Raw genomic sequence first — 12,324 nt, 5'->3', positions numbered from 1 at the left:
CTGTGAACAGAGTATGTGGTGTCTTCAGCAAAGGAATATCACTGGCGGGTCTTACAAGGGGGTCTGACAGGCAGCCAACAGCAGGGACAATTCTTGCATTTTTTCTGTTAGCCTCAGGAGCCTCCTTGACAGAACACTGGATTTCTAAGGCAGGTTCTTGAATACTGTTTTGTGACACTAACTAGTAGCCTTTGATTTCAAGAGGAGGTAGCAAGCAGTCCACAAAAATAGGGATTAAAGCAAGTTTTTCCCTTTAAATAATCATGGGAAGCAGGTGAATATTTCAATCAGACACAGTGAGAGAAAGGAAATGTTTTATTCAGATAAATTAAAATGGCTATATTAATAGGAAATCAGTAAAGCTCAAATGAAGTCATGAAAACCTTGAATCCACTCCCTAAACAGAACCAAAACTGCTTATACATTACCAAAATAGCTCCATTACTATAAAGTAGATTTACATTTCTTAATATGAGAAAACAACAAGGTAGGTTAGGTTCATATAACAAACAATACACGCTCTCTCAAGTCTCAGGAATACCCAAATGTATTCTGGCTTGACTGTAAGAGAAGGAACCACATCTAGATGGTTGGTAAGGAAGCCAATGAGGTGTGCAGCAAACAAAAGCTGTCACTAAAAACAACTCAATAGGCCATTATGAGTGTGAGCCTATCAGAGTCAAAATCTTCAGCTGTGACTGCTGGGACCAGAGAGGGGGGCTGATAGGGCTGTGTCCAGCAATGACAAAGAGAAAGCTGAAACGGCAGTGCAAAGAGCCGGCAGTGAAGGAAGACTGTCCACTCTTCAGCTCTTGCATTAGACTCATTCTTAAGTGCCAAGCATCGTTCTGCTCCTTAAATGCCACTGCAGTCATCTTTAAGCTAGGTACTTTTTTTGAGACAAGATTTCACTATGTACCCCGGGCTGGACTAGAACTCATTATTTTCTTGACTCAGCCTCCCAAGGGCTGGGTGACAGGCATGTACTACCATGGAAGGTTATTCAGTAAATATTACGCTAGATGATACACAGCAATAAAGCAAAGGGCCAAGGAGAATGCTTTAAGAAACTAAGGTGGGAAGCACTAGAGAGCTGCTGACTGACAAGGCCAAACTCACCACCACTGTCCAGTTCTTCTCTTAGAGGTGATCTGTGGCTGGTGAAGCTTGACTAACACAAGGCACTGGATGCACAAGTTAAGACAATATACAAATGAAAACCCCAATCCCACTGAGGGAGAGGCTTTGGGGCTCCCAGGCCAATGAGTCTGTCTAATTTTTAGCAAAGGAGGATAAGATACCTACTTCTACCCAGGAGATCTGGTAATGCCTCAGGCAGGATGAGAAGACTGTTATGGATACCTGTGGTCAACTTGGCAGGGGAGGGGACAACACATAGCCCAGGGGTGATGCTGGCAGACAAGCTAAAGAACAGAGAAAAACTAAGAAACAAACCCTGCTTCCCCACTGAAAAGCACATACCACCAAGAGTTAAGGTGTCTTGAAAGTATCTGCCTACAAATAAAAACTTGAAACTAAAAAGGACAAGCTACATTACCCTCAGCATATTTCATATAAATCAGTTCTCAAAAAAAAAATACCTTCCAGGTACAGACAGACTATTTATAGTACAATATATACAAATATAGCAGAATAATTCAATTTATTGCTAGAACTTTATTTGGTTGTTACAAAATCTGTAAGGGTATATATCTAGATATTAAAGAGAAGAGTACAGAAGGCAGGCAGACCAAGAGTTACCTTCAGGTTACCTAAAGTGCCAGGATAATGTTGAAGTGTATTTTCAACCTTTCCAAGAAAGCGACAGCATAGATGGGCAAGGCAAACGGTAAGGCAAAACATTTAAAGAGGAAGAAATGTGAGGTAAGAAGACACATGCACAGGAAAACTTTATCTTGCCTTCACTGAGTTTTAATTATGTCTAGGGGGAAAAAAAGCCAATACCAAGCTAAATGTCATGTAAAGGAAATAAAATACAAAAACAAACATCTTTAAAGGTTTAAGGGTACTAGACTACCCAGAGCTCACAGGGCACCAACAGAATTCGATAGGAATGATCTGTATTAAAGAAGTCCGCATCACAACTTCTCCACTGTCTCCCTGACTGGTACACAAAGTGAGGTTCTATGTGGTCTTCACTCATGTTGCCCGGAGATGCTAGGAACAACACTGGGAGTGTTCTCAACATACAGTGACACTGGTGACTTCCTTCTGCTCAGACTTTCATGACTTGCCCACAAAGTACGTACAGGGGGAAGCATTCTACTTGCTTTTTAGATCTGGAAAAACTGCCACCATCACCGGGAGGCCCCAGCTCCAAGCCTGCCTGCTCACTGTGGCATCCTCTGGACAGAAAAACCTATAGCTACTTCTGAGTGGTCAACTGTGAGGAAAGAATATGATTTCACATTTCATTTGACCACATTTTGGCTTTTGGCATCCTGCCAAGAAACAAGTTCTCGGTTAGTCCAGAGGTAAAACAGAGGTAAATTCCCAAAGGATGTTGTTTCCCAAGTCAAAACTTAGAGCTTTTCTCTAATGCTCTGGACAATGAATTTGACATAGTGACCAAGGACATGAGCCTTCTCATTCCAGACTGGAGATAGTGCCAGAGGGAGGCAGTTAACACTTTAAGGTGGTCTTGAGTGGGTGGGCAGAGAAGACAATTTAGCTTGCTTGAGGGGAAAACATAATTCCCCACCGATTAACTTTTATGCTCATAAATTCTGAAAGATAATTAAAGATGAGGGAAATCCCAACATGACTTCTCTCGTTTTTATGTTAGGAATAGGAGCAATGACCCAGAATCTGACTTTCCTGAGCCTGGAGCTGACAACCTCTGTATAGCTTCCAGGATCTGATGCCCCAGCTCCCAGGCCAAATAAACCTTGTGGTGGTACCAAGGCTTTGAGGGTTACCTTAAAGAGACGTGAACAGTTTCAGCTTTCACTCAGAGCAGACTGTCAATTACTTATAACAAGTCATTGTTCATCCCGTTCAAAGCCATTCTTCTGACTTTCTACACAATATGCACAACCTCTCTCTCATTTTATATATTTACAAACAGAAAAGACTCATCTTTCAAAGAAAAGACATATTCTGAGGCTCTATAAAGTGCAGCTAATTTAAGGCAAATTCATATGAAATATAAACAGTGACTTATTATCTCTATATACACACTTTCCAGCTTTAAAAGATAAGTTCTCTTCCCCTCAAAAACAGGAAAGAGATAGAGGGCTTTATTATTTTTCTCCTGGCAACTTTTAAGTTACAAGATCTTACTGGCTTCAGGAAATCATAGATTTCCAAACATCATATTATAAGTAAAATTTTCTTTTTTAAAAAAATAACTTTTTTTTGATAGAGTTTTCAAACAGGTTAAAAGGTGGCAATGTGTCTGCTACAGTAGTGTGAGGGCTACAGGGCTGATGGACAAGTCAGTTTTGTTTTTTTTAAGGTAAGTAGATTTTAGGTAGTCCAGTGTACACATCCATTTCAAAATATGCCTGACGATACTAGATACCTAAAGCAATCCTTAGCTCTTGGAAAGAGTATCTTCCATCTCCATTGGAGTCAAAGGCTCTCAAGCTCTCTGGTCTTGGTATGGCAGAACCTAGGGAATTCCAGATTTCCTGGTAGGTCAGCATCCCATCCACATCTTGACCAGCCTTGTGGAATAAATCCTGAAGATCTGTTAAACAGGAATTAAAAAGCAGATGTTTAGATGTTTAAGCACACAGTTAAAAGTAGCGCTAGCTGACTTCAAAGCGTTAAAGAAAAGCTATTTTGTCAGGTGTGGTGTTGAATATCTTTAATCTCAGCATTTGGGAGTGGGTGGGTAGGTAGAGGCAGGCAGATCTCTTTGGATTTCAGAATATTCACACAGTAAGCTCCAGGCCAGCCAGGGCTGCATTGTGAGATCTTATCACCATGCAAACAGACCTCTCTCTCAACTTCGCTTCAAAAAACATTATCCTTGAGGTTGGAGAGACGGCTCAGAGTCAAGTCTCCAATCAGGTCCAGGGGACCAGATGTCCTCTTTTAGTCTCCAAGGGCACCCCTTCCAATACCCAGCAGTCAGTCCCCTCCCACCCCCGCCACACCCCCATGCACACAGTACTAGATGCAGATTTTGACTCCAAAAAATCACATCTTAAGATTTCATTAAATCAGAATGACCGAGCTGGAAGATGGCTCAGTGGTTAAAGTGCTTGCCATCATGCAAGCGTGAGGACCAGAGGTTGGATCCCCAGAATACATTCAAGTGCTATGCGGGCATGGAGGCCTTTCTGTAATCCAGTCTTAGGAAGTGGTGACAGGATCCCCAGAGCAAGCTGGCTGTTGAGACTGGCCCTACTGACCAGCTCTGGGTGTGATTGAAAGCCTCTGCTGAAATGAGACAGGAATAGCAATGGGGATGATTCCTGATATTAAACTAGACCTCTGAATATATGTACATACACATATATGTGCACAAGACCACACATGTGTAAACATGCACACACACCCATGTAAACATGTATTTAGACACATACACAACACACATGCACACTCATACACACACGTACAGACATGAAAAAGAAAAAAAAACCACAAGAGACTAATTTTGATCCTTTAAGAATGAGAGCAATACTATATGGCACATAGCTTCTTAAACTGTGAACTGCAAACCCATATGGGGCTATGTACCTGAATGTGGGGGTCATAAAAAGTTTGGCAATAATAAAAGACTTCTTAACATTAGTGATCAAATGTTAAATAAAAGTCATATGCTTAACAAGTCTGAGGTGTTTTCTGGAAGTGTTAGCCTGCACTGCATGACTGTCCTGACACATAACATGTACCCTTTGCAGTGCACATGTCCTTGTGCCACACACCACCAAATGCTGCCTGAAGCACTTTGCTTCGGATCTGAGACTATTGTATGCTGTGAACTGCAGTGTTTTTATTGTATATATCAAGTTTTTTTCTTCTTATAGGAATATAATGGTTTGTAGAAAACAAAGACTTTTAATATTTCCTTGCCATTATTCTTTAGCATGTATCAAATCATGTATTGTGTTAGAATGTTTGATTTTTAAAATTGCTATTTAAGTTGTTGACTTGAGTTTCCAATTTCTGAAATGGTCCTAAAGATACTCTTGCTATATTGTACTACATATTTATGTGAGGTGGCATTCTCAATACTGTCGATTATAAAATACGAAGATCAACCAACTTTGAAAAACACTGAAGTGTATCAAATATGGTTGGCTGCAAATTTTCATATTACCTACTATGGCTCTTTCTAGACAATGTAACATTGTCTTTCTGGATCCAGAAATTAAGTAGCTCAACAATCAGGGACTTGGGAGGGAGAGAAACACAGAAGAGGGGAGGAGAATAAAATAAGTAAGGGTATCTGAAAAAGTCAAAAGGAATAATATATTAACTATTTACCTAAACAAACAGACAAACAAAAAATCACTGTAGTATACATATGTCTCTGTGTAAATATACATATATAGTTTAAATGAAATCTTCTCATCTGGGCTGGCAATGTTCTTTCCAAGAGCCAAAGACTACCTAAGAAAAACCTCAACATCAGGCATAAGAAGTCCTCTTTTGGTTGGTCAGTTTTGTTCAAAAGACTCCCCAGAACATACAGGCTATTGCCATTGTCCTTGGTTGCCCCAAGAGGTGGAAGGTAGTTCCTATTGCTGACGACACCATGCACTTCAGACACAGAGTCCAGAGGTCCCTGAGATGGAACTGACCTGACAGCCTCCTCCCTAAGAACTAGCTTTTTTGGTACTAGAAGGTGCCAATCAAGCTTCCAAAGGAGGGAAGCAACCAAGAGTGCTGCCCTGCTATGATGCCTATGGAACACACTGATGACCAGCATGGCACAATAACCCAAAGAATTATTGTGGTAGAACATCATTTTAAAGTGTGCTACTTTTGTTTATGTTGCATTTGTTTAACTCTGTGAAACACCTGATGGGTTAGTAAAGAACTGAATGGCCACTAGCAAGGCAGGAGAAGGATAGGTAGGGCTGGCAGGCAGAGAGAATATATGGAAGGAGAAATCTAGGAAAAAATAGAGGAAGGAGCCAGAGAAGGAGGCCAGCTACCCAGCTACACAGCAAGCCACAGGGTAAGAGTAAGATTTATAGAAGTAAGAGAACTGGAAAAGCCCAGAGGCAAAAGGTAGACGGAATAAGTTAAGGAAAGCTGGCAAGAAACAAGCCAAGCTAAGGTTGGACATTTATAATTAAGAATAAGCCTCCATATGTGATTTATTTGGGAGCTGGGGGGGGGCAAAAAGGAGCAAAAGAAAAAAAATGAACAATAATAAGAGTGCAGCAGTAGCATGGATACCTTGGCAGTAACCATAAGCTCTCTAACTGAACTTAAGATCTGCTTAAATTAAGAGGGAAATTACACCTAGTATTGGAAACTTAGTTAACTACCCAGGCCTAGTGAAGTCATGGACCTTGGACAACTTAGAATCAGCATAAATTCTAACAACACTCTAAAAATATTTGTCCTTATATCCGCAGATGGGGTAGTAGAAATTTCCTTTATCAAGGAAAGTTCTTTTCACAACAAACAGAAACCATTACAGAAAACCATACCAATCAAAACAAAATGCAGAGCTGTGGAGCCCGGTCCCAGTGGATACATCTACAAAACAACTCCTGAATCCGAGGCTCAGGGACATTGCAGAAGACAAGGTGGAAAGACTGTAAGAGCCAGAAGATGAGGGAATTTGCTCTGAGACTTGAAAATGCGGTGGCATCAGACAGTGGTGATGGCTGCATAGCCTTGAGAATATACTAAGGCCCACACAACTATACAGTTTAAAAGGGTAACATGCAATATGAATTATATCTCAATTAAAGAAGAGCCACAGGACTCTGCCTGCCTCTGTGTATTTTTCTGTGCCACTAATCAATCTGCATTAAAAAAATAATTAAGATATCATTTCAGCCAATGGGATTAGAAAGTTTCCAACAAACGCCTTGAACATTTAAAAAGGATTTGAGCCAGGTGTAAGTGCATGCCTGTAACCCAGCTCAAGACAAGCCTTAGATATACAGAATGTTGAGGTCAACCTGGGCTACATGAGACTGTCTCAAAACAAACAAAACTAAAAGACAAAAAAAAAAAAACAAAAAAAACCCCAACAAAACCTCAAACAAACACAAACCAACCAACCAACCAACAAAAAATCCAAAAGGAGTTTAGAGAGATGGCTCAGTGGTCAGGAGTGCAGCACTCTTCCAGAGGACCAGAGGGTAGTTTCCAGCATCCTTGTTGGGAGGCTTACAAATGCCTGCAGCTCCAGGAGGATCTGATGCCTCTGGACTTGGAGAGCACACACAATCTGGACTTGGAGAGAGCACACACAATCTGGACTTGGAGAGAGCACACACAATTAAGAATTGAGTAAATAAATAATGGAAAGTTTTAGAGGAACTAAGAAATGACTTGATCGAGTTTTTATGTGTACTGAAAAGATTTGTAATTCTGAAGAAATGAAGGTTTCTGGGCTATGTCTCTTTAAAAGTCTTCCTGATTATTTTCCTTCATTTACTCAAGGCCACACTTGGTCTCCATAAGCCTCTTGCCATTTGGGACTGGGGAAGAATGAAAATGTGCCAAAGGGAGGGAGGACAGTTTCTGTGTGAGATCGGCTCCACTGAGGATCTTACAAACTCTGACAGTCCTTCCTTCCTGCTGTCATAGGCCTGGCAGTACAGCTGGTGAGACCTCAGAAGTCCCTGAGCCAGAAGAGCAGACGGAATACTTCCTCCCAGTGCCCAACACCAAACAGCTAGATGGAAATTCTTTATTTAAAAAAAAATGACTCGTTTAACTTTACTGCATGTGTGCTGGTGTGAAGGTGTGAGATCCCCTGGAAATGGAGTTACACATAGTTGTGAGCTGCCATGTGCGTGCTGGGAATTGAACCTGGATCTTCTGGAAGAGTAGCAAGTGCTCTTAACCACTGAGCCATCTCTCCAGCCCAGAAACTCTTCTTAATAGAGAGTAAATACAATGACTCTCCTTCCTCTCCAGAAAACAAAGGGAAACCACCAGAGGCAGGGAAAAGAAGAGCTTTTTAAGCATTAATTAATCACAGCATGTAAGCAACCGATTCATCAGCTACACATTTATGTCTACCAGGCTCTGAGCTGCAGGCTAGGGAGTGAATAGGACAGAGACTTTACTCATGGAAGCTAAACTTTGTTTCTCTCCAGGAAATTTCAACAGAGTAGCATATGCTAAATAGGAGCAAACAAAACCAATCATAAAGTACAGGAACACCTACTCCAGACCTGGGAGATAACATACAAGGGCATTTAAGGTAAAGTGAAGAGCCAGTGATCAGAACTGGGTGATTTTCCAGACAGCAAAAGAACACCAGGATGCCTCAACATCACGATGAAGAGTAGAAGACATTACTGGGAACAAGGCAAACATCATCCTATAAAGTACAGCCTCTTATGGGTATTTATTTTGCTCACTGTCAAGATCCCAGAGGGCCCTGAAAACAGTCAATTTTGACTTATTTTGCTAATCTCACAGAATTGTTTTTGTTTTTCTGTCCTCTGTATTAGACAACATATCCTCAAGGAAAGAAAGACTTTCTTTGGAGATATGATCTCACTATATATAGCACAGGCTGGCCTCAATTTCTTTATCTTTGTGCCTCAGCCTCCTGAGTGCTGGGATTAGAGGCATGTGACACTGTATCTGGCTGAGACTGTATCTTATAGTGTATCCCCATTCTTTGACTGAACACCTTAAAAAACATTAAAAGACAGTATGGAGGCTTTGGAGTCAGCCTCAGTTTGAGGTCTGTCTCAACCAATTATTAGGCAGTGCTCTGTAGCTGGCCCAATAATGTTGGATATAAATTGTGTGTGTGTGTGTGTGTGTGTGTGTGTGTGTGTGTGTGTGTGTGTGTGTGTGTGTTTGTAGGTATGTGGAGGCCAGAGGACAACCTCAGCTGTCACTCCTCAGGTACTGTCCACATTTTAAAAACTGATTATTATTATTTTTTTAGAATTTATTTATTGTATTTTATGTGGGTTGGTGTTTTGCCCGAATGTATGTCTATGTGAGAGTGTCAGATCCCCTGAAACAGGAGTTAGACAGTTGTGAGCTGCCATGTGGGTGCTGGGAATTGAACCCGGGTCTTCTGGAAGAGCAGTCAGGGCTCTTAACTGCTGAGCCATCTCTCCAGCCCCCAAAATTGATTATTATTATGTGTGGGTATATACATGTCACGTGTGAAGGTCAGAGGACAATTTCATGTAGTCAACTCTCTTCTTTCACTTTATTTGGTTCTGGGGACTGAACTTAGGTCATCAGGCTGTAAGTGCTGTTAACCACTCAGCCATCTTTCTGGCCCCTGTTCACTTTGTTTTTGAGAAAGTTTTTCTCACTAGCTTGGAACTCAACAAGTAGGTTAGGCTGGCTAGACACTGAGCCCCTAAGATCTGCCTGTCTCCACATCCTCAGTGCTGGAATTATAAGAATGTGTGCCACCACACCTATTTTTTTTTTTTTAAACACGTGTTCTGGGGATTGAACTCAAGTCTTTAACACCTGAGCTATCTCTTCAGCCCATTAGATAGGCTTTTGTTTTTAAACAAGAAAACATTAGAAAGCTGTAACAGTCATAATGTTGAACATTTCCATCATTAACGTTACCTTTGATGCTAGAAATCCCTGGCAAGGAGACAGGTTTTAGCTGGGTCTCAATTTGGTCTCCAAGAAGGTGTGAAAATTTTGACAATGCTGACGGATCTGATGTGAAGTTCTGTACTTGCTCTGCAGCAAACACATACGTCTTTATTACAATCAATTCTAATACCAAATTAAATTAGTATTGAAGGTCAACTCTGAGGATGATAGCATACATATTTAATTAAGAGAAGTAGCCGAGGGGACTGGAGAGATGGCTCAGAGGTTAACAGCACTGGCTGCTCTCCCAGAGGTCCTGAGTTCAATTCCCAGCAACCACATGGTGGCTCATAACCATCTATAATTTGGTCTGGTGCCCTCTTCTGGCCTGCAGAACACTGTATACATAATAAATAAATAAATCTTGAGAGAGAGAGAGAGAGAGAGAGAGAGAGAGAGAGAGAGAGAGAGAGAGAAGTAGCCGAGAGTTAAAGTGGCACAGTAACTGTGAAGTTGAAGGTGTGGACTGAGGGATGTCTGTGGACAAGTGAGGAGGAATCAGCATTACATTAAGGTCTGAAACAGAACCCTTGCTGAAGGTGAGTAGCCCTAATTTGAAATGCCCCCAAATCAAAAGCTTTCCGAGTACAGACACAGGTGGAAAACTCCACATGTGACTTCATGTGATGGGTCATAGTCAAATAAGGGTGACCTAAAAATACCAAATAAAATTAACATCAGGCCATATGTATATGGATAATATATATATGAAACATGAATGAATTTCTGTATTTAGACTTGAACACCAACTCAAAGATAACCTGCAAATATTCCAAAAAATGAAAGCACCTCAAATTGAAAATACTGTAGGCCCTACCTGTTTTGGATAAGGAATACTCAAGCTATAATAAGTACAGTTATCATCATTTATGTTTAGATGTTAAGACTTTAGTTGGATAAGTCTTTTGACTTCTTGGGAAATAGGTTGGTAAGTCTGGTCTGGGGGTATGAGCCACTAGCTACCACTATGCTACCATAAGAATGCTACCATAAGACAAATGTTAGGGGAAGGCTTTCAACATAGTTCTGTTTGTCACAGGAGAGAATCCTAGGAAAGCTATCCTACATCTCCAAAGCTGAAGAATGCTTGGCACAGGGAGGCCAAAGCCAACACTGTATAGTACCTTGTTCTATCCTCACAAGACCTAAATCAGTAGATGTTAATTAATGTATCTGATAAAATTGATTAAGTGTTTCTTACCTACAGCCAAGTGGCCTGTATTGAATAATTCCATCATTACATGTTAATGACTTTCAGGAGGACTAATATTTATTTTTAAGTAAATTTTATGTACTCACAATAACAGAAACATAACATTTAGGACTGGTTTAATATAAGCTATGACAGTAACATTCTTGCCTATAATTGGATGCAGGCAGCATGGAGAAGTCTATTTCCAGCTAAACATTACCCGTTCTCCCTTAATAGACTAGAGTACAAATCAAGTACAAAATGGGCTTTTGCTAAATGAAAGCGAAGTGCATCAGCCTCATCTCGGTGCGCTCAGGCATCACTCACTCTGTTTCATCAGTGCTGGCGGACACCGTCCCTATTCCCTGTGTGGGAGGCAGGCTGCCCAAGCCTGCGTGAAATATTCAGAAGTCAGCTTGCTGCTCACCTTCCTCTGCGGTCTCTGGAGGCCTGTTGCTTTCAGGTTTGTTTGTGAGAGCACTGATCAGCTGCAGTTTTTCTCGAAGCTTGGACACCTGAGAATTTGAATTATCTTCTTTCTGCCCAAAACAAAGATCAGATAGGTTTAAGGCAGAAGTGACAGCTAACTGGACTGCTGTATTACCAGAACACATTTCACTGACCTTTACCAGGGCCCTCTAACATCAATGAAGGGACAGACAAATACCAGGGCTGTCTTTAGGGCAGTGCTGAGCTGGATTTAAGGCTAGACCATTAAGGGAACATTATGTTCTCCAAGATCTGTTTCACTGTGAACATTCCACTGATGGGGGAAGGCATGCATATGTCATCTTGTTTCTCATCCCCAGTGAGTTTACACATCCCTTTCCTGTCTTTACTTCCACCCTAATAGCTACTGTAGAGTGGCTACTTAGTTTATTTAGGGAGATCCAATATGGACATATGAATGAAACTAGATACTAAATGCTTACTCCCAGGAGAAAATGAATCTGGCTGGGATGCTTTGATGAGATAACAGGAAGAGACTGAGACTGATCGACTGGCATGAAGTTATAAAAGTAAAGCCAAGAGATTTAGGCAGAAATGTGGTACTGTGTTCTGACCTGACTGTTAAAAATGTGAATTACTGCTGAAATCACTACTACTTTCTAATAGTAGCCATCTGGGGTGTGTGTGTGTGTGTGTGTGTGTGTGTGTGTGTGTGTGTGTGTGTACTCAACATTTAAATCCTGGTTCTTAAAATTTTCTTGTCATTCTCTCAGTGAGGTTTGAAAATGCACAGAAGCAGTTTAAAAACTCAATAAAAGCCCAGCTTAGAATGCATCAAAAATCTTAAATACACACAACTTTATCTAGACAATTGCTAAGGATGAAAAAGTAAAGACAGAAAGCTTTCCATCCAAAGCTTCAGC

The 12,324-nt window shown here is 40.9% G+C and overlaps 1 protein-coding gene across 2 annotated transcripts in view; it reads right to left on the bottom strand.

The window, feature by feature from the left end:
- Positions 1-1,657: 1,657 nt before the first annotated feature.
- The window catches only part of Efcab14 (EF-hand calcium binding domain 14), a 37,113-nt gene continuing 26,446 nt past the window's right edge, over positions 1,658-12,324 (bottom strand). The window contains exons 8-10 of one of the 2 annotated variants that reach the window (XM_036178183.1): positions 11,379-11,490; positions 9,727-9,846; positions 1,658-3,712 (exon numbers count right to left, since the gene is read on the bottom strand). In XM_036178183.1, coding sequence (XP_036034076.1) covers positions 3,537-3,712; positions 9,727-9,846; positions 11,379-11,490 — 408 coding nt within the window. In that variant the 3' untranslated portion in view covers positions 1,658-3,536. The remainder of the gene's footprint in view (positions 3,713-9,726; positions 9,847-11,378; positions 11,491-12,324) is intronic. The other variant, XM_036178185.1, reaches the window with a different exon arrangement.

Source organism: Onychomys torridus, chromosome 2 (assembly GCF_903995425.1).
Source record: "Onychomys torridus chromosome 2, mOncTor1.1, whole genome shotgun sequence".
Taxonomy (NCBI): domain Eukaryota; kingdom Metazoa; phylum Chordata; class Mammalia; order Rodentia; family Cricetidae; genus Onychomys; species Onychomys torridus.
This window is presented reverse-complemented; position numbering and strand designations above follow the sequence as displayed.